This window comes from Sinohyriopsis cumingii, chromosome 4 (genome assembly GCF_028554795.1).
Source record: "Sinohyriopsis cumingii isolate HCF-2022 chromosome 4, ASM2855479v2, whole genome shotgun sequence".
Lineage (NCBI taxonomy): Eukaryota > Metazoa > Mollusca > Bivalvia > Unionida > Unionidae > Sinohyriopsis > Sinohyriopsis cumingii.
Genome location: NC_142964.1, coordinates 4,918,579 through 4,946,014, shown reverse-complemented (window position 1 = coordinate 4,946,014; position 27,436 = coordinate 4,918,579). Strand labels below are relative to the sequence as shown.

Here is a 27,436-nt window from a genome sequence, read left to right as displayed (position 1 = left end):
TAAGGAAAATTTATTTAATAACTATGAAACATAACATATAATGAAACAAAACGACGCGATATAAAAGTAACAGACATATATAGGTATTTGAGAGTGAAAATCCGTTGAATGTAGATCAATAAAATCGAAACAATTTTGTAGAGAAAGGTAGTGTTGATATAAAGTGTGACTGTCAGATCTTGGTACACTCTGTCTTCATTTCATATGCATCTTCCGGTAGTTCTTCCCATGGAACAGTCAGTTTCATCAAGACGATCTTCTTTGTAGTCACAGTCCGTATGACGATATCTAGACGAAATAATGCCTGCATAACTTTCGGGAACACGAATATTTCCCCAGGTCTATTCATGTCTCCCAAGATTTTACTTCAGGGAATAATTAAGCATTATTTGTTGTTGTTGTTTTCTTTTGTCCTTCTTTAACAAACTGGATGAACTGGGGATCTGACCTCCCTGAGTTTCTGACTTTCGGTAGTTTCTCTCTATCATGTCTTTCATGTCTTTCATCTCTCTTAAACCCTTGTCTGTCTGTATCGTCTTGGTCCAAGGCAACCTGACATGCCGACAGAATATGATTGAGTGTGGCTCTTTCCTAGCTCAACAGGCACGACGGATCTGGAGGGTTCCATATCTAAAGAGTTCTGGGAGCAGATTCTACACGGACCGAAGAAGACACTGGATTGGTCTGTCCGTGTGATTTTCTTCTCTGGCAGTTGCCATCTTAATGATATCCTTTCATCCTCACCTCTACAAATTTCTTCTTTGACCACATTATGTCGGTCTGCTGGTCTTGGTTCATTCCATCTTTGGTATTTCCTTGAGTCGAGACCTTCTTGTACCTTACTTATAGTTCCAACGATATCCTAATCTCAGCCTCTTTAGACGCCCTGCTCACGGTCCACGTATTTTGTATTCCTTAGAATCCTTCAAACTTATCAGGAATCTAGTTTAGACCATCTTGTATTCCTTAGAATCCTTCAAACTTATCAGGAATCTAGTTTAGACCATCTTGTATTCCTTAGAATCCTTCAAACTTATCAGGAATCTAGTTTAGACCATCTTGTATTCCTCAACCAGCGTTGTGAAGGGCAGATGTATCTTGCATGGCTTGTCAAAAATAAAACAATGCTGGTAACGACGAGGGAACACATAAAAATCTTCTCAGGTGTTTGTTGATGACCTGTTCTAGTTTCCCCACTGTCCTAATAGTGATTTCATTCACCATAAGTGAACACGTGAGCCTTGGAAGAAAATAATCCCGGTACATCAAATCCTTGAAGTATCTATGGAGGCCGAATTGGTCGATTTTCTGCAAACCATCTTCCGCCTTTTGTTTTAATCTATGTTCACTTTTCTTGTCTGAATTTTCCTAGGTAAATGATCGGATTATCTGTTCTTAACGGGATATTTTCTCTTTATGTTTTCAGTTTAAACTTGTCTGTGACACGACCCTTATAAAAAAACCAGACACCTTGACTTGGTTTGAACCTACTTCTCGTCCATGTCTCTCTTTCATCTAGTGCTGCTTAAATCCATTGTGCCTGAATATGGGCTTTTGTTGTAACAGTCATATCAACTTTTTTGGATGGGAGTCTGATCCATAACATTGTCTTTGGTCATCACGATTCTCTTTCTGCTGCTTTGACGATAAGTCTTATTCCATCTCAAAGAGTATAACGATAATGGTATAGTCGTTGATGTAAAATGATGTATAAAAAAGCAACAAAAAAAAAGCACAGAAAAAAACAGTAAGCCACAATAAAATATGGACGACCCATCCATACTGCTATAGATTATGCAAACATCTACCCTATCGAACCAAATCTAGGTATCCCTGTTAAACATGCCTCTAAGCTCCTCTCGAAATTGTCTCGTAGTAAAGTAAAAGAAAAAGACACTCAAAGCATGATGGGATGCTCCAATGGATTCTGTAATAAATCGAATCTGAATGTACTGTAAAAATCGTGTCCACTTTGGGTCTTCACTCACATACTGTATCGGCAACTCGGGGTCACCCGGAGAATAAAACTGCTGAATGAGATACACGACTGTCATGGGTAGCTGGGTGATTATTCTGAAAAAGGACAAACACAACAGTGTAATGGTCGTTGAACGAACTAATCGTCTGTTTTGGATGGATCTGTGTCCATTACGTCCTTCACTCAAGTTATTTCTTTGCTCCCTTAAAGATCGCTTTGACGCTCTGATGATAAGTATGTTCAAGATCAGAGTTATTGCGGGGAAGACAGCAAACATAGCTATTTCAGTTGCAAGGGACCAAACCTTCAAAAACTCGCGCGCATATGAACCTACTTGGCATTGACCACTTTCAAAATGCCAAATATACCCCTGAGGAAGAGACAAAGCAATGACGCCAACCAAGATAGAGACGATCTCTTTTGGTGCTCGTTGATGACGTGAGAAACGTTCATCATGAAATGGCTGATATATAGATATAAATCTCTTCACTGTAAAACCAAAGACGAGAACTTGACTCGCATATTGAGGTATCATGTTCAAAACACTCCACAATTCGCAGAAGATTGGTATATCCATGGAAGGCACTCCCCACATAAATCGCAAGTATATGACAATGTTGAGAAGGAGATACAATATATCCATGACGGTGAGCGCAACCAAGTAAAGAGCTGACGAGTTTATTCTTCTCATCCGAGGAATGGCCCAGATTTTCAACGAAATGGCGTTACCAATAAGTCCTACCACGTACCAGAGGATATGAACACATCTGGCAAATACAATGACAGGAAAGATATGATAGAGTTCGATCTGATAGTAGACAGACCAGTGAAGGTTACTTGGGTTTTCATTTTCAGGATACGAGAATCCTGATATATTCCTGTCAGATTCCGTTACATCAGTCGCAGTGTAGTTAATGAACTCAGTATCTGATTCCATGCTTAAGAATTAATCTCTTAAAATCTACTCCATATGTGGATCTGGTGAAACCTGAAAATAAAAATCAATTTCAATCAGTTCGATTTCTAAAACCTTCATTTACATTTGAGTTTTAAAGACGAAGATGAAGAGGAAAAAACTACCAATTAATTGCATTAAAAGTGTATACTGCTATTACCGTAAACCTAGGTTTGTAAATGTAACAGTATTTTCTGGAAAACAAATTTTAATTTATTAATATATTTGTTTTAGAAATAGCATCTGAGCGTTCACAAATACAATTGAGAACAGTTGACGATATGGTACAAAATTGCGGATTTCCTTTTTGCGGATTTTCTTAGGGAATGCCACCTTGGATGATTTTTCATAAAATATGGATACAGTTGTCCATATTTATCAAGTGATGTTCTTAGTGCAATATATTATTCCATTTTGTTGCTGCAATAAGCATATGATGTGAATTTGAATAGTGAAACATGTGATTTTTTCAATAATAAAGGTAATACATACTACAACAAGTAATTACAAAATAAAACTATATAAAGATTTGTCAAGGATCTTCGGAAAACAATCGTTTGCCCACAACATTTTGAATTTATGTTTGGTTTTCTTTTGGTGCTTTACACCACATCAACACTTTTAATGTTATATCGTGAAGAGGCAAGTAAAAGGCACACCACGTTAGCCTATTTTGGTTGTTCTGATTGTGGCATTGGGAAGCACTGTTGTAGTCACAAGTACAATCTTTCTAACACGAAGCCACCGCCTCCAACTTACAAATTTCAGTCGGAAACAGTATGTATACCCTATTCACGTCGCATGTGTGGGGAGTTACATTTTGTTGTATTCCAGCAACAGTATATAATGTTTGGATGGTTAATACACATCAATTTTGACTTTGTATTTTAAGGATTGTACGCCTTCTTGTATTTTTGTTTGTTTGCTGTGTATGTCTTATGGGGACCCTAATTTATACCATTCCTATACGTATTCGCCAATGCATAACCAACAAAGAAATAAAAGAAGAAAAGATCGCACGCTTCAAACATTTATTCGTGTTGCTGCAACTGACCAAAACAATCATCCGCATAGTAAGAACATGTCTGTACATGTAGTCAGTCTGTGACCATTACGAGAACCGCGAATCAAGTAGAATCCATAAACCAGTCAAACCACATGACTGTATTTATGACAGCTGAGGTAATTATGATGCTCATCAAGGTTAAGGAATAAACGTGACGCAAGGAAACTACCAACCCTAAAGGTCTGCTAGTGTACTCACAAACTTTCGTTTATGTGATAACTTTAATCTTCTAGACGCAATATTTAAAGGTATTATGTCAAATACCTCATCATTAATGAAAATAATGACTACATCAATCGACTTTTTTTATCGCACAAGGTAACCCGCTCCTAGCCGATGTCGCCGCGTCAATTTCCATACGACAAAGCGGAAGTGACGCGTTGTAGGGAACTGCATTTTGAATCTGGTCACAATAGTTCCGGTTCAGTACTCACGAATGTAGTCCCAGTCTATGTTTAGATCATTTTTCCTGTCTCCTGTTGGCTGTGATACAAGAGTTAGATTTAGGCATTCTTGGTATAGATTTAAAGGCAATTTATTCATTCTTTAGAATATGAGCTTTCAAGTGGTTGTCTGTGTGTGTTTCAGCGACAGTGTACAGTGAGTAATAAGGTCTTGGTGATGATTGAGAAGTGAAATGTTCCATTGCACGCTGGTTTGTTTACAGTCCAGCCTTTCAAAAATAATGTCGGTGAACCTTTGAAAAGTACTTCCCCATGAAGTCATCTTTAAAGGCATTTTTGATTAACATATGATTTGTATTGATTATCACACTTTAGCAGCAGGAAGGGTGAACAGACCATTTAACACAACTCTTAAAACTTCAAAATAACGCTTTCAAGCCACCAAAAACCCCCCGCCTAAAACAATTCCAAACAAAATTCCGGACCGCATGCATAAACGTTTGCGCAGCGTGGTACCACCTGTGGTCAGGCACCCTCCCTGCTGCTCTTCAAAATATCTAGACCAATTCGATAGCGTGATCGCTCAAAAAGGACACTACGATTTCACATATAAATTTATACTCAAAGTCTGACCTCGTAAATCAAGCAAGTGACCGTGTTGGTCAGTTAGTTTGAAATGTATCCTTGATAATAGCGGATTATGACATTGCAGTAAGACATGATTAATTGGCTCTTGCACGATCAAATACCCGGAAGGAACTTGTGTCGCAAAAGTATAAAGAATATATCCTTGCTGAGCTTGATTTGAATTTATAAGATCTGTTTGATAACTACCATTGATTGCATTACATACAAGATTGTATGCGATCGTTGACGTTATATTTATTATTCCTGGCAAAATATGACGACCATCACCGGCACGGCTGTTATCATGCTGCAATATACCCGTCTGTGGTTTTATTGCCGCGTGTACGGCGAGTGATATGTTGCAATGTGTAACATAAATATCGTGCAAAGATTTATGTAACTGAGCTGTAGTTTAAAGACCTGGAAACAAAAACATCATACACATTTTCCTCTAACAATGAATCTTTATCTAAAAATAATTATAGATTTTTTGGATCTGACTTTTCCACCGTTTGCAAAATAAATAACCGTATGATTGAGTAATCATTTAAGATATCATGCAGTTTTATCATCTTCCATTCAATATCATTGACGGACGATAATAGATCAAAAAGATATTCCTGAAGTAGCTGGATTATTTTTCCTCCCGCGTATATATCTCAGCGATATGTTTTCAATATTTTATGATTTCAGTTTCTGCAATGGAAAACCTATCACCAAAACGTATATCACTGTAAATCCATCTTCCGTCCTCCACGCGATTTTTATCAGTATCCGTAGCACCAGATAATTTTGCATAACTATACAGACTAGATCCCCTATAGTCCAAGCCCAAAATTATAGGCCAATTAGTAGCAGCTAATATTTTCGCGTGAAAAGATTCAATTGTCGGTAGTTTTATAGGCTCAGGTATTGATGCAGCTGCTGATGGAGCTACTTCAGGCCATCCAAAAACAGTTCTAATCGACGAAGAATAAATATCAACGGCGTAATCTGGCGAATTTATCTCTATTGCGGCTGACAAAGTTGGTTCATGAACCGTTATAGTTATCTTGAATTCCTGTCCAGTTCTCGACTGTATTCTACCCTGAAATTCGTCATTGATTTGTTCTATTTGATAACGTACCGTCAGAATACCCACAACTTGCCAGTCAGGAGTTACACATGTGCTATCGGTACCGGGTTTATTTTTATTTGCAAACACCAACGAATTATTTGAAGCTAACCCGCCAAATGATATTGACCTGATATTAGGCCAACTGTAATGTACACGCAACTCCGCTAATGCTATTTCTTTTACTGGAATTGCAGTTGCAAAAATAACATTAAATTCAGGGTTGGTTGAGCTTACTGATATCGTGGTTTTCAACCGTTCTGTGTTCGTGACGATCTGCTGTAACAGCTCTGTTATTATTTAAATCATGATTGTCTAAATCAATTACTTCATTGTAGACTTTAACCATCGCGTCAAAATCAGAATCTGATATTACACCATCGTTAAGACTTGATGATATCATTGACGATAATTTAGAATACGCTAGCGTTGCTGTTTTTTTTTATTACCACGTAGTTGTTTAATTTTGTATTTGTACACGCAGATATCTTTCTTGCAACGATGTCAAAAATACCTGCAATTGTCGCAGACGCACCCGCACATATCGCAAGCACACCTGGCGCCCCTACCGTTGCTGATAACTAATATCTAATATATCCCTACAGCACCAACAACCGCAGACGCTGAATAAACCACAACGTTGATAATAACTGCACGTCTACGATATTTTTTAAATCTTATTTGTGTACTCGTCAACGATACTTTTTAGCCTTGTTTGCTATTCACGCACTTGATTGTATCTAAACGTCTGCACATCCATTATTATTAATTTGGTCTGCTTAAATCGACTACAAATTCTACATACCATGTAAGTGTCGCTGCTGTCAAATTTTCTACCTGTGGTGTTATTCTAAATATTTCACTAGCGCTAATGCATATTACTGCACTAACTTTATCAACGCCAGTAGACATACTTGAAGATACATTAAATCGCACAGCTGAAAACACTGTAAATATATAGATACCTTTAAGCGTTGCGGTGTGTCTGATAGTGTTACTTTGAGGCGTCCAGGTAAATAAAAAAACACTGTACAGAGCATACAGTATTAATATTCTTTTTGTGAGGTATACTATTTTGTCAAGTCGCTCGACAATAATGGGAATTTCACTTATGATGTCGCTGATATTTTTCTTGTTTGTGTCAAACTCGTTGATGATCGCGAGTTTTACAGGCACGGCAAAGGATGTATCTAAGAAATCCTAGGTGGTCTTATTAAGCCGTTGAAAATTACGGCGAGTATTATTAAACGAACCTACGTGAACTTCATAGTCGGTCCGTAACATGGATAATCTACCATCGATGCTGGTAAATCCTGCATCTACATATCTTTTTGTTGCGGCATCTTCATCAGATGTTGGATCTCTTAGCACGACTTTTTTGTTACCATTCATACTGAGTTTACCCGTCAATGTATCACCAGTGTTTCGCAAACGACCGGGAAGACTTTTTGCAATTTCTTCTCTGATAGTCACGAACGATACACTCGAGTCTCTGATTTTTCTATCGTCAGTAAACACTGGAATGTTATCTGTGGTACCACCAAGAACGCGTCTAATTATGTCATTCCACTTAATATTACTCGTTTTTAAAAGACCGTATTTATCCTGAAAAACAACAATTTCGTATTGGTCAACACCAGAGAGGTTCATAATATAAGCGAGTTCGTCCTTGGTCGCGTAACTTGATAAATCTACGTCGCCGAGTTTTTCTTGCCTGTGCGTGTTGAGGATCTACCAAATATATCTACCATTATCTGTTATATCGATTACTTGTATAATTGTGCACAACTTTGTGAGGTGCCAGTGACGCCTTTGATACCGCGTCGAATAGAGCAACGACTTCACGGCCACATATTGGTGGATCTATTAACGCTTGTGTCTTAGCATCGTTAAATTTTTTGAGTTGACGTTCCGTCAGCGACAACTTATTCTGACCACCTGTGATCTGGTTATGTTTTAGCGTTATTGTGATTCCGGATTTTTTTACCGTTACGGTTTTTAGTTTTTTTATTTGGTACATTTGTTATCAATTTCGCATATCTCATAAGGTCATACGGTGGTGCCAACCCATATGAATCAAAATAGATAATTCCACGTGGATCAATTGCGTATGCCACCCAATGAGTATCAGCGCCGGTGTTATTATCGAGATTAATAATACCTGTCTCGACAGAGTTTGGTTTCTCTGGTAACTGATCAGGCATCAAAACACCTCTAAAGTTTTTTATTTTTAATTTTTCAGCTGCGTCAAGTAAATCAAAGTTTGAAATCAGTTTCACCGTCGGAGCCGGTTAAAAAAAACCTATTATTTAACGCAGATTTCCTGAAAGCTTTAGACCTTTCCGTATCGATAGGGAGTTCTTGAAAGTCTCAGACCTATTCCGGTTGCTTTTTTTTAAATGTCATCCCAGCAGCGGTTCCAACAGCACCTAACGCAGCCGCTTTTTCAACAGCTGGTGCTGCAGCTGCTATCAATGCTGTTATCGCCACAAGAAGTGGAAATATACCACCTGATTTACTTATATCGGAAATGGCAACTACGGAAAGAATAATTTGTATTCCAGTTTTTGGCTTTTTTAGCATCGTTAAATTTTTTGAGTTGACGTTCCGTCAGCGACAACTTATTCTGACCACCTGTGATCTGGTTATGTTTTAGCTTTATTGTGATTCCGGATTTTTTTACCGTTACGGTTTTTAGTTTTTTAATCTGACCAGGGGTCAGATTGACATTGACATGATACTATGACATTAAAGTATATGTGAGTGATCTAATTGCTTTTACATGTTGTCCACTGGTGCGTCATTAACTCGCATTCGCCCACCGACACCTTCGAGTAACATTGATCTGTCACTGAGTATAACATCACTTGTTCTGTAATTAACACCGACACCTGGACTTACGCGAGCTCGAAAATAGATATGAACAACATGCTGTATACTTAAATCGAGATGTTCCAGAGAGAAATAATAGATCGAATATCGATTTACAACATCTATTTGTGATGTTTGCAAACCAGTATCTGCATTTTGATTGTGTCCCATAAAAGTCACCAAACGATGATACCCACGTGCTATATGATTACCTTCAAAATTCAGTAATATATCTTCAAATGGTTCTTTACGTCCATTTATTTTTAATGAAACCACACTAACTCCAAGGGTGTCAAATATCATATGACTATGATTCTGTGAGTTTAATCGCTCAGTTCTCTGAAAAGCAACAAAAATGTTTTGGTGCCGAAACGCTTCGCTGGGATGCTATATTCCATTAATGTTGCACCGAGTATTATCCGTTGTTACTGTTAACCATGACAGCAGTGATTTACCACCTGAACTCATAAAATAAAGTAATCGCTGGTCTTCAGCAATCGATGGAGTCATTACCGGCACCCACAATGTAAGTTTTGTCAGTGTTACTTTACCAGCATCAGCTCCTGGAGCTCGCCAGATAGCATCATTATCATAGCCCTTTCTGGTAAGCGTAACTGTGTGTTTATCCCCAAAGATAACTTTTCTAACATCTCTGAAAAACCCAAAGATATGAGACAGTGGAATCGCGCATGAAAAAGCGTAAGTCGAAGTTTTGCAAATACTGCATTAAAATCTAGTTAGTAGTAATAATCATAGAACCTGCATCAGCATCTGCGGCTCCAGCAGAGTTTCTTGGCTGTCTTATTTTAAATTGATTAAAAGGGACCATCATAATCATCCTTTGCGAACATCACTATTGGGCCAGCTGATCTTGTATAATCAACAGAGCATCTTGCTAAACCTATTATTGTTGTAGCGACATCGACGTCTTTCTGAATATCTTCGTCTTTTATTCCATCAATCATACATGTAACGCTGTCAAACATCGCCATAATACCATTATTGACAAAATCGATGATATAATCATCATTGTATGCAGTATCATCATTTTTTACAATTTCCCATTCTACCTCAATAAACGAATCAGCGGGGTAGAAAGTATCTACTTGTATCATGAGCTTGTAATTCAATATTTACACGCTGATTTGGTATCCGTGCGTCATAAGAATAAAATTGAAAATTGTGTACCGATTCATCTTTAAGGACTCGTACGTCCACATCAAACGCTGGATCGGATATACGCTTAATCATCCTTATTATAACCACATTCCTTTAACACGATGATGACCTCCCGAAATAAAACTCGTATTTGCTTTACCAGTCATCTCTACTAGTTTTTGATTTGCAGCACGATTTATTATTTTACTGACATTTGCAGGCATAACTTCGGTGCTGGTTAGTTTTATCGGTGTCTTGGCATCCGTCAAGGGTGACCGGACCGCTTGCGATGAACCGCTATGTGGTCGAACAACTGGTTGTCTGCGTATTAATCATGCCGGTTTTTCTTTCATTGCCGAAAATGCTTTACCGGCAAACCACCAACAGCGCTTATACCTTTATCACGAACAACGTCAATAACTTTCACTGTTTTGCAATCGGTGCTGCCTTTGGGGCTATCCTTCTGAATAGACCCTGAACAACATCGCCGAGTCCATCACCGTAAATAGCTTTGTAAATTGGTAATCTTGAGTTTACTACTCTGACCATTACAGGTCCACGTTGAGCATTGTGTACTATCATCTTATTTACTTTTATTTATCTAATCATTGTAGTAGTCATCTATACTTCCATCGATAAGTTCCCGGCAAACATTGATGTCGATGATGCCACCACTAAATAATCTTCGACAAATATCAGCTGCTTCATTAATAAATTATGGAGAATTATGTCCGGCGCGTTTCCCTCCAATTAGGACTTCCAGTCTCGTAACATTGTCAAGAACACTGTTCGGACAGGCGACCGCTGACAACGCCAAGGTAGACAGTCCGCTTCCAGTAGCGCCGAAAGGATCAAAAGTAGTTTTGTTGCCGCCTTAATCTTACACTTCTTTTAAATTCAATATATCCTGGATCTCTTGGTTTAACCGATGGATTTTTGGCGGCAAAATATACTGCAGGAATCCAATTTTCAAGTGTATTTTTGGAACATGCTTAGGGTTCAGGTTGAGGTTGGGGAAGTTGTTATTCTATTTGTTGCTCCGGTGGAGGTATTTGTTTCCGTACCTCGTTATGAACTCTTAGTATTCATGGTTTAAAATACTTGATTTATTAAACATAATATAATATTTTTTTCAGGTATTTATTTTTTAGTATTTGTAATTTTTCGACAAAACTTTCCCTAAATTTTTCATTCAATTCAACATTTACTTTTTTACTTTAGGTTTAGGTGCAAGCGCTTTTTATTTCACCAATACCTTTAAGCATTTCTTCACACTGACCCTGTCAGGAGGTGGCGGTTGAGCAACAGCTATCTTAGTTGGAAGATCTTGTAAAATCTTTTCTGTTTTTTTCAGCAACCGCTGTGACAGGTCTAAACAATTGTTATGCACTCTCTGCAATTTCAAATTGAGACTCCTGACGTTGTTGTAGCTACTGCCTGACGGAATCTCTTACAGGAAGAATTTTGTTGATTGCTTCAAGTCGTTCTTGAGCTAATATAGCTGAATGAGGTTCCATTATGTAACGTATTATAAGCTAAATAGTGAAACTTAAAAGAAAAATATTAGGTAAAAGTGTTAAGTAAAGGTGTTTCTTGGAAACCACGTGTTCTGTGCTTTTTCAAAACTTAATATTTTTCTTAATAAATTTTTTTAAAACATTTTTACTTTTCAGTTTTTGTTATCACTTTTACTACATGCCACGATCAGCGACATACTTGTGTGTGTACGATGAGGAAAAAATAATAAGTTTACTCGGAGTTGAGTCTCCACAAAAAATCGCTAAGATGTACAAAATTGGTTTATCGCGCCTGTATAGAATTTGGGAATATGCTAGTGGCAACAAAAGATTTCCCGCGCTCTTGCTGAAACAATGCCCGGAAAGGATATCAATACGCACATCACTGCACGGATAAATCACACGCGTGTTAAATATAATGATGCAAATGAACACTACACTGAGTTATGCGAGGCCTCCAAGAAACTCAGCTTGTTATGATCAATACACGTCACGAGCATGATAAGTTGCGAAATAAACTAACGAGTATTTAAAAAATCCAGTTCCGAAGCCGAAATTGCTGAGCGCACCAGTATGTTAAACACGCTTGAGTCAAAACTTGCTGAGCGCACCAGTGTGTTAAATGCGCTTAAGTCATAGTTATCGGAGTTAAATCTCACTTATGATAAAATCACTAATGATTTTCTCGAGACAAAAAAAAAAAAGATTAAAACAAAAGAAAGAAAAAAAACCCCAATACGATAAAACAAAAGCCCGCGAGGAAGAATTTTTCGCGGTTATGAATTCACTGGTGACAAAAGATATCTCATTCCTTAATTTGTCAAGATTGTTGCAAAGTTTTACTAAATTTTCGTCGTCAAGCTGAAGTTTGCGTCAGGTTGAAGTTCTTCGACAGGTTGAAGTTTGTCGTCAAGTTGAAGTTCGTCGTCAGATGCGTCGTCAAGTTGAAGCTTGTCGTCAGGCTGATATTCGTCGTCGTCGATCATTTTCGATAATGCAACTGAACGATCAGTAATAACCAGCTGTGCCGAGTATGCCATACCTAGCTGATCTTTAACCCGCTTAATTACACCAGCAAGTGGTTTATACTCCACAAGATCTTTATCGCGTATAAACGCAAGTGAATCTTTCATCGCGTTTTCAGGTGTTTTAATTATACGATATTCATCTGAATGTGTTTTTCTGCCAAGATTTTTATTGGTTTCAACATCGTTGTATTCTTTTTTCAATAAATTTGGGATCAAGTATTTTATACGGTGTTTTCGCTCCTTGGGATTTCGTTAGCTTTAGTAGCCCTTTAGATTTCAATGTTTTGACATCATTTATTATGTCATCTATGTCTATGCGGTTCATTATACTATATTCTGTTATTTAATTGCTTGAACAATATAGTGCTGATGCATTATATGTGCGAAAAAAGTTATTTTTTATACTAAGGATAATAAAATGATATCCACGCCGCGTGTTTGCGTGAGTATGTTGAATGAGTTCTACCATTAGCGTATTAGTGTACTGACGGTCTCTTAATATCAGAATACCTAGCGGCAGAATTTACTGACGGAAATTTAATTTCAGTCGCGTCGACAACCGCGGTAACCGTTCGTCTGCATTTTTTATGTTTTCCAGTAAGTATGTTTATGGTAAGTAGCGCAAATTTTGGCTTTGAGTAACCGCTCTCAGATTAGATAAGCGATTATCCAATTGGACCATTAAAACATTCGTAAACAAACCGGTGAGAATAATATTTTTTATTGTTAAAACCAAATGCATAATAACCATTGTTTTTGCTCCAGTCTAATTTTATTTTTCGTTTACAATGTCTGATAATTCCATCGCGAGACACTTCGTAGTTGTTGAATATTGGATGTTTCACGAATTCCTCATCCATATTACAAAAGCAAAATGTTTACTTTGAAAATCTATTTATGTAGTCGCATGTGATGTAATCACGTGCAGTTATATCAAAGCCGTATCTGATCCTGTAATACCGAGATGATTCTCGGTATCGCTTGCCTGCGCATTCTCCGCATAATTGACTTTTTCCTCGCACTCCATTTCGGCAACGAATACATGGAATCGGCCCTGTGCTTCCTCGTCTTATATACTGTCCATGCGATGCACATACTTCTCCTTCACAGTTACTGTTACAGTAATCAGTAGATCCAATTATCAACCATTTACATTTATTTTGCGTGGTCATTATACTTTAAAAAATGTTTAATTAAACCAAAACTTTTGCTTAAACAATAGATGGATATATTTTTTATTTGTTCCAGAAAGAGAATTTTTGTGTAAATTCGACCTTGATCTGTTATATCCTGATCCAGTGAGAAGACATTTGCGTAAATACCCTGGTTTGATTAGCGCGCTCAACGAAGCCAAAGTGAATTTTAAAACTCTATATGACTCATACCTGGTCAACATTTAGGATAACGGATGGTAAGGTCATCGATGTGACGATGAATGATATTCTGGCAATAAATAAATAAATATTAATTTTCTCGATGACAGAAACTACCTCATTCAGATACAATTTATCAGGCGCGACGACAGTGATTGGGTTAACTTTGGTAAACGCGAGCCTGTTCTTGTTGAAAGGAAAACTGTGGTGTTAAATAAAAATTCAAGACCAGGAATGCTAACTGTAATTGATAAAACGTTTTACGTCCAAGCGTGTCCTTTAACCGTCGTTGTTTACGCAATATTCCAGATAAATGATAATCCTGACATAAATGATCTGGCACCGATGAGATTTTCATCCTCGACGCTGTCAAGGATAAGCTGCGTTGCCGAGCGAGTAATACAGCATTTTACAAACTCGACACGTGGAAATAAGTTAACTGACCAGCGACGTAACAATATAAATGACTGGGCAGAATCGGTTAAGGATACCGGGGCTACAATCAATGATGTTAAACAACTAAGTAAAAAATTAAAGTTTCAAATAACAATAAAAACAATAACAGAAGACGTTTTGTTTCAATCAGCGTGTAAATCAAGAGAAGCTCCAATAAATATCATTGATCATAACTCACATGCGTGGAAGCCAGCGATGACAGTATTGCCGCTTGATCGAACCGTCAGATTTTATAGTGAAAATATATTCGATATTATTGCCGAAACGAGTAAACATGATCCTCTATCCGTATGGTTGTTTTGTGATTCTGAGGATTATGATCTAATAAGACCTGATGGAAGTATTTGCATGAAAGAACAAACCGGGTTTAAGCAGTTTGTAAAACCTAACTTCCGTTGTTAGTTGCATTCAGTAGCTGGTACCGTGCGTTATACGACCAGTGACAGGCGAGATGGTCTGCAGTGACCATTTGAGAGACGACGATTTCGATGCCACCTATACAATTAATGAGTCACTTGGTATTATGACTATCAGACAATTCCTGCCAGATGCAGTACCAAGCGTGTTTTCTCGCCAGATAACCGAGTCGTTAGTACAGATCAACAAAAACCAAGGGTTACGGCAGGGCTAACAACATATATACCAAGAGAAGCTGGTGCAGAAGCGAGAGCTAGCGAGGGTATAATATCAATACATCTTTATCTTGCTATATTACTGGTTGTCAACCACTACCCCTCGCCACAAATATACCTAGCGAAAGAAAGATCAATGGGAGAGGGTGATTTTAGTGGGAGGGTGTTTGTGAATCATAATAGCCCCACCTCTACCCCAAAATAAATCCTGCTTTACCATGACGAGCGCGCGCGCGCGTGTGTGTGTATGTGTCTGTGACCCTTGGATTTTAGTTTCGCCCATTCCCCCATTATTATCCCCTCCGAAAAAAATCATCTGCATGCCCATGCTTATTTCATGCCCGTTCAACAATAATAATAATAATGACATAACAAGTTTTCTGCTAAAGCCAAAATGTTGTGAATACTTGATGTATTGATTGTGTTTAATTATAAAGGCTAATTACCGCTTCGTGTTGAGGCACTGGGAGTAAATTACATTGTTTGCCAGAATCTACTCAACTGTGTCAATGGATAGCGGTCTAGGTCAGATTTAAACCCACAACCCATTACTTTCGAGTCTGAATATTATTTCCGTTCAATGTGGAGAGTATAGTTTTATTATTCACAATCTGAACAGAACCATGGTTTAAAGGAATTTGTTAAAATGATTTAATGCTGTCTCTGTAAAGATTGTACCTTCTAATGCTGCTCTAATATATATATATATATATATATATATATATATATATATATATATATATATATATATATATATATATATATATATATATATATATATATATATATATATAAAACTTTAACCGAAGACAGTAGACAGTGAGATATATCCTGTAGTACATTTTGATGTCACGGTGAGCCTTCCATTCATTCCCTGTTTACACGGTTTGTATAGCTTCATAGCTGATACTGATTCATAAGGCCTCACAAATTGTATAAGCGTACGAGTCAATAATTAAGTTATGTAATTTTTATTGCTGAAAAACTACAATGTATTGGCAATGTGTCAAACTTTATGATCAACCCTTAGTTGTACAAATAAGCAAAAGGTTTTTTTTTTGCATTTGTTAACTATTGTTCAGACATGCAAAAGACCTCAAGTGTGACTACCATATCTACTGCAAAGGCATGAAACACAGTTTTCGTACTCTTATTACAGGGACTAGAAACACCATCATGCAGTATTACGGTTCAGTGTCAGACTGATTGGATACTTAAGAAGAAAAAAAGCAAGCAAACGAAACACATAACATTATATTAACTAAGCTCAGTATGATTATGTAAGCGTTTGACTCAGTATACCAAGCAGTTGTGAACTTGTTATTATTTAGCAATGATACAATTTTAAAATGTTGGTAAACACATTTAAACTATGTACAGATGATGTTACATTTCCAAAAATAGGAGTAATGTTAATTTTGCTCAACATGTATGTTGTCTCTTTTCTTCAGAACAATGAAGTAAAGAGCAGTTGCCACATGGAAAAAGGGATTTTTTCTAGAGCCATACAAAACTGCAGTAACACAGTGTGTAGGTAGACAGTATTATTACAGACAGTCATGTTCAGAGCAGAAATGGATCAGACAGAATACGAGAGCCACACACTATTTTGATGTGTGACATGCAGCCAAGGGTATGTAGATATTGCAAATTTTACTACACCGAATGATACCATTTGATAAAACTCGTATATAAGCACATATATTAATATAACAGTTCTATGTTTAAAGTTATATTAAAGTTAGTGAACATATCACTAGGAATACAGTTTGGGCTGAGATTTTATTTGCTTAAGATTATTGGATTTCAAGTGATTATTTTCCCTGGAAATACTATGCTCTAAATTAATTATTGGACACGGACATTTATCAAAATTTATACAGAATTAAAAAAAATTCATATACAGTATATTCAACAAGAGACTGTTGACATTGCAGCACTTTGCAGGTTACAACAGACGTTATCGTCTTCCATTTCTTATTTCATCGGGATTCGAACTCAGTTTCATTCGAGACATTTTATTACTAGGACTTCTAATTTTTTATTCTTGGATTATTTTTGGGTTTGATTCGTAAAACCGTAAGTTCTTTTTTCTCATTTTTCACTTGATATTCTAGGGAAATAAATTATTTGTTAAATTTTACAAAGCTTGTTGTCTTCACTTTTTTCCTGTTACTTTTTGTAAGAACGTAGCAAGTGTTTAACTTTTAACACCACTAGTTAAAGATGAATCATGTCCACATGCAAATCAGCTCTAAGGATATCCAAGGTTCACACAATTTCGTGCCCTTCTCTTTTGGTTATGAAATTGAGTGTGTGTGTGTGTGTGTTTGTGGGGGGTGTGATTTGGATTTTTAACGTAGCTTAAACAATTTTTCAGTCATATCGCTACGATGTATGCAGTGTGGCAGTTTATAGTGATGTCTAGCACTGGGGCAACATGCCGCAGACATGTAGCATTATGTCCCACCTAGTCACATTATTCTGACACTAGGCTGACCAGTCCTAACACTAACCTCTTAATGCTAAGCACCAAGCGAGGCAGCTGTTAGTACCATTTGTATAAGTCTTTGGTATGACTCGGCCGGGTATCGAACCCACGACTTTCCGCATCCGAGGCGGACGCTCTAACCACTAGGCCACCGGAGCGGTCTATGAAACTGAAATAATATTAACGAAATAATAATAAAAATAATTGCCATAATTATAACAGTAATTATCAGAATGAATAGCACAAGCGCTGCTCAGCCTCATTATCGCCCTATGTTCTCTTTAGTGTCCTTGTCCACCTTCTGGTCTTGTTCGGGCTTAAATTGGTACTGTCTAACCTCAGCGAGCAGAATCTTCTTAAGATTCATTACGTTCGCCATGTTCTAGGTCTTAGGAGTTCACCTACCTCACACGACGAAAATGAGCATGACAAATTTGCCGTAAATTCGATAGAATTATCACTCGATTCAGCCACCATCACCACATACGCTAAACTTGAGGGACTTCCCGACAGTACGTTACTTCCGGAAATCCTATTATCACCGGAAGAATACAAATATATTCGGAGCGTTTTCCGTAAGACATCGATAAATGCACACATTATCTTCATTTTCTTCTCTGAGTTAAAATATGCATTTCTTATGCACATTTCTGAGATATTTAGAGAAAAATGAACATTCTGATATATAGTGTGTATTAAATTATATTAGACCTTTAAATGGGTGGTATAATAAGCAACCCAGGACCAAGCCAATTAAATCATACGTTTACAACTCTTTATTCATATCTCGCCCATTCAAGTTATGTTTGTCACATCATTTACTAGTGTCCTTTCTCATCAGTCTACAGAAACTCTACACCAATAATAGAGCCGCTGTGACACATTTTGCCTTAAAATAAACCATACGTGGCATGTGCAATATATCATGCTCAGTGAACACACAGCAACACATGTATTCTTAAATTTCCTGCTGCAAAATAAAATCATTCACCCAACTGACTTAACATTTTATCTGTATTACAATAATCGAAAATGTCCTTATTTAGAAATGTGACCATTATATAAAACAAGTTATGAAACTATAAATGTTTAACACTCTCTTCAGTGCAGATGTAAGCACAGAATTGTTTGAACAGCTTAAGCATCCACTGTTATCGGATGAAATGAATGACATTCAAAAGGCAACCGTGTAATTTTTGACGTACTGTCTGAACGCAAAATCGCAGGATCAAAGAATTACAAAGCGAGCATATTTCCACTTCATTCACCATGTTCCCAGTTAACAGTGCTGATCGGAAAAGAATAAAGTGGTCCAGATCCTGAATTTGGATACTCTTGAAACCTGTCACAAGTTCGAAATACAGTAGACAAAGTCCTTGACACTTTTGCTGGCGTCAGGTATTGCCTAGCGTAAATCAGTAACACATGCTGAAAGAAGTACAATGAGTCGATTTTTGTTGTTGTTATTTTTAAACTATCGTGTAGGCCTAAGCTTTATTGTAAACAGATTGTCTATATAATGCCGAGTAAATGAGAGCTTAGTCTATTTCCCCATGGACACACAGAGGCACTTGACTCGGACTGGCCTGGGTGGGTATTGAACCCTCTACCCTTGGATGAGTTGTCCGACGCTCAGCCTAATGAGCTACGGCGGCACCCCATGCGGGATAAATTAGACTTTGTTATGTTTCAGTTAGTCTCACGAATCCGGGCATATGTTTAACATACTAGATGGAACATTTCCAGGATATTATAATTAGAGTAATTTCCATATTTTAAGCGTTTACAGCAGCATATATTCCGAATAAATAGATAGTCCTGCGAAAAACAAATCCGACTTTGTGTGATCTCGAGAATGTTGTATTGATTGCAAAGGGATATGAAACAATGTAAATCATGTTTACCTTCCTCACATAGCCCTATGCCAAGCGTGCTTATGGCATTGCTTTGATTTCCTCATATGTCGCCGTTTCCAGTTTGTATCTTTCGTCAGTATTTGCTATTTGGAACTTCTAAAAGATTTGCAAGTGATCTCAACCCAATTTGTCAGAACTTTTTCTGGTATTTTTACGTTTCTATGGTCTTAAAATAAGTAACAGAAAAGAGTGAAAACCAACAAGACTTGCAAAATTCATCAAATAATGTATTTCTCTAGAATACAAAGTAAAAATGTTCTATCATAAGTCCACTAGTATAAATTATTCGTAATGAGCTCCAGTGGTGTTCAGAATGAAGTCTTATCTATTGTGCTGATGTGTCTATATTCTGGAATAGTTTGATGTGCTCACATTCTTGATGCATCATAATGATACAACCTAAAATATCTCGAAATGAACTCACAGCAAACCCTAAAGTAGGTACCTAATCCTGAAGTACATAAGCACCGGTTAATGCCAATGAATAATTGAAATTTAAAAAACTCCTCTCTAACGAGCACAACTAAATGACGTCACCAAGACTGGTGCTCAAGATAGGAATTGCTAATTCCAAGGTAAACATCCTTTATATGAAAAACTAAGACGCAACTGCAGAATCAGAATGAGGGTCGAATAATCATTCCCAGACCATTTTACTTGTCAACAAGGTTAGGTCCTTTAGCAGCTAACCAATCAGAAATTAAGTCATCTGTTTTTTCCTAGGGGAAATCTCGTGACCTGAACCCAAATTCTGTCAAATTCGTCAACACGATTTCTTCTTCAGCTTCCAAGGTTAAAAGGCTACAAAATATGTTTACTCAAAGGAAATGATCTCATCCCAAAGTACAAACCCCCAATACTGTAGCTATGTAATGTGTCGAATAATGACCCTTACAATCAATAATCATAAAAATTAATACACATATACATAACAGTACCATTTGTACAAAGGGTGATAATTTGTCATTAGATATGGCAAATAGTATTTACAAAAAAGAAAAACCTTTAAAGGAAATCTTCTTAACAGGCAGAATTTAATCAAACTTGATGGAACTCATCCAGGCATCAAGTTCCTTCATGTCATACAACTGATACCTATCTACCACCAATCAAACGTGGCCGCTAGCGCTAAAAGAAGAACAACCCTTTAAAAAATTTTCCTCAAAACAAAATTTGACAAATTATCGTTACTAGCATCATGTCTTTTAAATTTCTGTAAATGATGCCTATCAATAAACACATATGGCCGCGACTGTCAATATAAGATGCGGCTTTTCCCAAATAATCCAAAACTTCTTAGAAGAATTCAATCAAATTTGATGGAGAAAATTCTCGCATTATATACCTTTAATATATATATATATATATATATATATATATATATATATATATATATATATATATATATATATATATATATATATTAATTATCAGCAAAGAAGAAAGAAGCAAAAGGAAAAGGAAAGCTAACACGAATTCGCCTTTAAATATACACAGCCAAATTTGAAAGAAAACACTGTAGGAACAAGTCGTTTAAAGTTTGTACAAATTGTGCTGATCCAGCATTAATTATGACTGATTTTACCAACGAAGACTAGTTTGTCAACAGTTAATGTATTTGTCTACAAGATCGATGCCAACAATGTCCTCTTCTTCCCAACTTTCATGTTCAGTGGCGGCGCGACGGGGGTAGGTGTATTGGGAGGGGACGATTAGCTGTCGTGAGCTTTTATCAAGCTGAAAATTTCATAGTATTTCACCCTCACCCGTTTTTAACGGGGCCAATTCTCCACAAGACTTATATTTATGAGGGCATGAGAGTGGAGAGGTTGACAACTGACATAAAAACTGTTCTCTGTAGCAAAGTAGGGGCGCTACTAAAGAACATAGTCCCAGGCCTTGTAGGAGTGCCACTAAAATATTCCCCTGGGCACTGTTGTTATTGTCAGAACGTATTATAATTTTACTAATCTTCGTATTTATATTTTATAATCGAATACAATTATTACTGACATAGAAGGGAAACGTAGCCTTCAGTAGATCTGAAACATAAACGTGAAAAAGAGAATTAAAGTATTATTATTTTTTTATTCTAGGCTGTGAATTACTGAATTTTCCAAGTAAAAAAACTGTGATAATTCACTTGATTGAAATACATAAATATTTTCACTGCTACGTTTGCTTGTTATGAGTGAATAATGGATATAGTTTATCTCTTGAGAAAAAAATTAGTTTTTCATCCACTCGATGAAATACATCCGTCATTAACTCTTTTCAAGCAAATATCCTCCATTCAACTCCGATACATAACATCCACTGTGGGGAAAATATCTCAGTTTTAGATCAGAAACTATGCTTTTTTTATATATAAAAAAACAGAAATAAACGTGACTGCCATACACGTTTGTTAGTATTTGATTTCCTTCCCCACTAAGTATTCTTCTAAAATGTACTTTTCCGGATCAAGATTATAGTGTCTAAGTTCATCGGGGTTAAACAAAAATTCATTCCCAGTTTTTTAATTAGTTCTGAAAAAAAATAACATGTGAGCTCTCTCTCTTCATATTCATGATATGTTGATACTCAAACGGCAAAGTGCAGTAATAGTGCTTGATTGAAATTGCCTGTATTTTCCGAAAAAACATCCGATTTGTATCAGCTGCTCAGGTTACAAAAGCTCGAAGCAAATTGTTAAATACTTTCTGCCTAGAGGCTATTCTTACTATTTCTTTCCTAATTGTTCAATTTGCCGTTTTCTGTAACAGCATTCCCACCAAGAAGTCGACCATTTTCCCCGGAACTTTTCCGCAGGTGACTATTTTAAACGCAACCATTCCTGAAAAGTAAATTGGCTGAAATGGTGCCGTACGTCAGAACCGAAACACATGTCTGAGAATAGCGTTGTACAATAATAATACAGGCCTCGTATTCTCCAAGTATGAAAATACACAATGCTCCCGAATCAGATTCGACACTTAAGAAGAGTACGTGTATGTGATGTGGTAATAGCGGAACAAAAGGTAAGGAATATTACGAAAGCTCCGTAATTCGTACTATACCGTAATCGAAGATACGGAGCGAGTAAGATTTCGGACTTTGAGCTGGAGTTTCGTAAACACTTCTTATTTTGTACACGGGCCAGGGGTCAAGCCAAAATTGAAACGCTTCAGATTTTTTTTAAAATGAAGCTATCAAAGTACGGAAAGAAACGACAAGCATTTATTAATGTCTTGACGGTGCGTAGAGAAAGGTGCCGTTAACTTGCTTTTGGGTCGGGTTAATCTAACAAAAACCCTGAACTGACATTGCCTAAGGCGTATGCAGGTGCGGGTCTATACAGTTTTCTATACAGAACAGACCCATGCGCGAATATATACGGTATATCAAGCCAGAGGTGTACACTATGTGTAGTAACGCTAAGCTGAATACTATCCGACTTCACAGAAATTATTAGAGAATTTTTTTTCCGGCGATGAACAAATTGTATTGTCTATTCGGTCGGAGAATATGTAGATGAGAAACGGAATGAAAAACTGAACTATTACAGACAAAGGTGTTACAGTCATAGTAAATTTCATCTAATTTTGCAAGGGCATTGAAACCAGGGAAACCAGGCGGCTACGGGCACCCACACGTTTTGCTAGTAATAAGAATGTACGAGGCGCCGTAGCGGAACAAAGCTGGTCCAATAAGAATGTTGCAATTGAAATTTCGATGTCGTATGTCAGGAAATCCAATATCACGTGTTGGACCAAACTGCATGTCCTTCAAGTTCCATTTTCGAGATCAAGATTTTATATTTTATATGTTGAAATATACGGTGGTAGTTTAAAGTTAGATTTCCCATGGCGACGTTTTACAGTGTATATTTTGAATTACACAGCGGTGGTTGAAATGTTAATGTCATATGTCCAGAATCCCTAATTCACACGTTGTATGTAACTGTTTCTGATGAAAGTTCCATTTCAGATGGCGAGTATTTAGATTTCATCTACTGAATTTCACATTAACGGGAAGCAACCTCCTTGTTTAAAAATAACGCGGTCCGTTCACGAGAGCGACCTCTAGCGAAAACAGTCATTGTAATTATCGACCTGTGAATGTTAACTTTCAGACTGTAAATGCATGAAATGTAACGGCTCATCATAATTGAATGCACGAATGATGTATCTTAATACTCGATTTTATTTTGAATTGTTAAAGTCGACATTATGTAATGTTACTTTTAACACCAGCACATCATTTCACCATATAAAAATAACAATTCTGACAAGACAATAAAATGTCCAACATTCGCTGTGTAATTCAATAGACAAAATCTAAAAACTCAACATACAAAATGGAACTTTCAGCACAATCAATGTGATTCAACATGTTAAACTGAAACTCTCGACATATGACATTACCATTTCAACAACTGCCGTGTAATTCAAAGATACAATCTAAAAACTCGACATTGGACATCAAATTTTCAACCAGCGCTGTGGAATTCAACAGATGAAATGTAAATACTCAACATATGAAATGGAACTTTCAACATAAACTCTTTGAACTAATAAGTAAATTAGGGATTCTCGACGTATGCCACTGAAATTTCAACCATCGCCGTGTAATTCAAACGACACAATACAAAACACTCGACATAGAAAATATAACTTTCAACCACTAATGTTTAATTCAACAGATACAACCTAAAATCTCGACCTAGAAAATGGAACTATAAGTAGAAGAATTTTTATGCAATACGTGAAATTGGAATTCTGGACATGTGACATTAAAATTTTAATGGCAACGTTCTGACTGGACCAACTTTTGTCCGCTATGGCGCCTCATAAGAATGCAGATTGTTTGCCCACGATTCATTTTTGAAATTTCACTTTGTCTCCCAAGGAGATGGTTCAGATTAAAATAAGAAAGGAAAATAAAATATTTTTTTTTTCATCGTCCCTGCTTCAGTTATATCATATCAAGGACACACCTTAAGTAAGCGCTGGATAGAACACATTACTGGGTTTTGACTCCAGTGCAATATGTGTATTTAATCTTTCGATTGATAATCGTTTCTATACAACAAAACGTATTTTGATGTCCAAACAACAGCAGACTTTATCATAAACAGTTTAAAAAAGAATAGCGCTCCCTGGAGCAATCACAGTAACAGGCAAAGCTAAAAAAATAACTAAACCATCAATTCAAACATAAAGACCAAGAAAAAATAGCATTTTACACATTATACAAAGTAGAATCCTTCACTAAATTTATTTTATGCTAAACTTTGTAAGTCTAATGCATGCATTTAACATGGCACACGGAGCATAGAATGTTCCTGATATATGCCAAGTGATGTTTGAAACGACGACAATAAAATGGGGCTCCTATTTTCCGCGTAATTCTTATAAACAGATAGTTGGCACAGCGATGGCTTAGTGGTATGCGTGTCGGACTCGTGACTACATGGGCGCGGTTCGACTCCTACAGTAAAATCAGCCCAGATCGGCTACCATGGTGTGTTCCTCGGCAATTTCTTTAGCACTAGAAAACTTAAATGTGTCCCTGTGCCGTATAACACCAAAAGAAACCAATCATATCTAAATAGCGTATTGATTTCTCTGGTGCTATTGTTTTCATATACCGGAATATACTCATTTATAATCCGTGTCTAACGGCAAACTGCACAGATCCAGATCTGCCGCTGCATGATGCGCCGGCAGATCTCGGTTTGAGCAGTTTGTAGGAGTAACCTATAAAACAAAACAGCATAGACTTTGTTCTGCCGACACGTCATGTGACGGCAGCTCCACGTCTAGTGTGTTTGCAGTTCGACAGGATTTATAGGCCCGTGTATACCTTATTTTACCTCCCTCCATAAGCTTCCTCCCTTAAGTAGCCAATTGTTGTCATCCCCTGGTAGCGTAAGAATTAAGTCGCATTGTAGTTTGGAAAATCGAACTGCAGTAAGAATGGCATTTTTAATCCTCTTCCTGTGCACGTAATAAAGAGTATATGATAAGAAAATGCGATAAATTGCTTCAAGTGTCTGAATGACATGCTTTGATACGTAATTCTAAAGTCATGCACGTGAGCCTACTCCGCGAAGCATTCCTCTTAAACCTTCGAACTCAGTCTGTTGCTGGCACTATACAGAGAGGATGCACTGGTGCGAATAGCACTTGAAGGATACGTGTTGGCTAGCTCTGTATTATTTGGTTCTGCATACACAGATACAAAGCTCAGTTTATGCGATCGAAATATGCCTTTCAACTCTTCGCGAAATTTTCGAGTCGTAAAGTAAAAGAAAAAGACACTCAAAGCATGGTGGGACGCTCCAATGGATTCTATAATAAATCGGATCTGAATGTACTTCAAAAATTGGACCCAGACTGGGTCTTCATTTACATATTGTATAGGTAATTCGGGGTTACCCGGGTAATAAAACTGCTGAATGAGGAACACAATTGTCATTGGTAGCTGGGTGATTATTCTGAAAAAGGACAAACATAACAGTGTAACAGTCGACGAACGAACAGATTTTCCGTTGCGGTTGGCTCTGTGTCCATTATGTCCTTGAGTCAAGTTATTTTCTTGTTCGATAAATGATTTCCTTGAGGCTCTGATAATGAAAATGTTCAAGATGAGAGTTATTACTGGGAAAACAACAAACATAGTGATTTCAGTTGCAAGGGACCAATACTTCAAGAACTCGTGCGCAAATGAACGTACCTGGCATTGACCAGATTCAAAATGCCAGATATATCCCTGAGGGAGAGATAAGACGATGACGCCAACCATAATAGAGATGATTTCTTTTCGAGCTCGTTGATGACGTGCGAAACGTTCACCACGAAATGGGTGATATATAGAGATAAATCTCTCTACTGTGAAACCAAGGACGAGAACTTGACTCGCATATTGAGGTATCATGTTTAATACATTCCACAACTCGCAGAAGATTGGCACATCCATGGAAGGCACTCCCCACAAAAATCGCAAGTACATGACAATATTGAGAAGGAGATACAGTATATCTGTGATGGTGAGCGCAACCAAGTAAAGAGCTGACGAGTTTATTCTTCTCATCCGAGGAATGGCCCAGATCTTCAGCGAAATAGCGTTACCAATAAGTCCTACTACGTACCAGAGGATATGAACACATCTGGCAAATACAATGACAGGAAAGATATGATAAAGTTCGATCTTATAATAGACAGACCAGTGAAGGTTACTTTGGATTTCATCATCAAATGAAATATTCCTCTCAGTTTCTATTATTATAGTCGAAGTGTAGTTGATGAGCTCCATATCTGATGCCATGTTTAGGCCCTAATCTCTAACATCTACTGGACCAGGTGAAACCTAAAAAGAGAAAACAGTTCAATCAGTTCGATTTCATTAACTTTTTAAAACAAATATGATAATGAAGAAGAAAAGGCCATTAATTAATGCATGTCACTTGCAAATATAATCACATGGGGGAATTACCATTACCGTCTATCTACGTTTGTGCATGGAGCAACAGTTCCTGAAGAATTGACAAAAACAATGTGAAAGTAAATTATAGTTGATAGCAGATGTGCATTTTTTTCAATAATTCGAGGATTTTCGGGGAGATAGCCGGATTTCTTTTCTTAACCTATGGATACAGTTGTCCACTCTACTATTGTGATGCACCTAATGCACCTTTCCATTTTGTCGCAATATGCTAATAGTATGAATTTTAATACTAAAGCAGAGATTTCCCCAAATAAGGAATACATGTAATATAATGTATGCTAGGAAAGTAATTAAAAAAGGAACCAATACGAAGATGCATCAATAATTGCTCATTTAATATTCGGAGAACGGTTGTTTGT

The 27,436-nt window shown here is 37.1% G+C and overlaps 2 protein-coding genes across 3 annotated transcripts in view; both read right to left on the bottom strand.

The window, feature by feature from the left end:
• On the bottom strand, positions 1-26,433 carry LOC149800562 (uncharacterized). 2 transcript variants are annotated; one of them, XM_089954507.1, is made up of 2 exons: positions 26,307-26,433; positions 1-2,966 (listed from the first exon to the last, which is right to left on the bottom strand). In XM_089954507.1, the coding sequence occupies exon 2, from the start codon at positions 2,913-2,915 to the stop codon at positions 1,824-1,826; it is 1,092 nt and encodes a 363-aa protein (XP_089810633.1). In that variant the 5' UTR covers positions 2,916-2,966; positions 26,307-26,433; the 3' UTR covers positions 1-1,823. The 2 variants fall into 2 exon arrangements, with proteins under 2 accessions (XP_089810633.1, XP_089810631.1); XM_089954505.1 differs by lacking the exon at positions 26,307-26,433 and adding an exon at positions 25,434-25,657.
• LOC149800561 (neuropeptides capa receptor-like) overlaps positions 25,684-27,436 on the bottom strand; it is a 222,789-nt gene continuing 221,036 nt past the window's right edge. The window contains exon 2 of the mRNA XM_089954504.1: positions 25,684-26,939. Coding sequence (XP_089810630.1) covers positions 25,692-26,897 — 1,206 coding nt within the window. The 5' untranslated portion in view covers positions 26,898-26,939 and the 3' untranslated portion in view covers positions 25,684-25,691. The remainder of the gene's footprint in view (positions 26,940-27,436) is intronic.

What these genes read in the sequence shown, in the direction of transcription:
- LOC149800562 (XM_089954507.1), bottom strand. Translation starts at nt 2,915, where the DNA reads ATGGAATCAGATACTGAGTTCATTAACTACACTGCGACTGATGTAACG.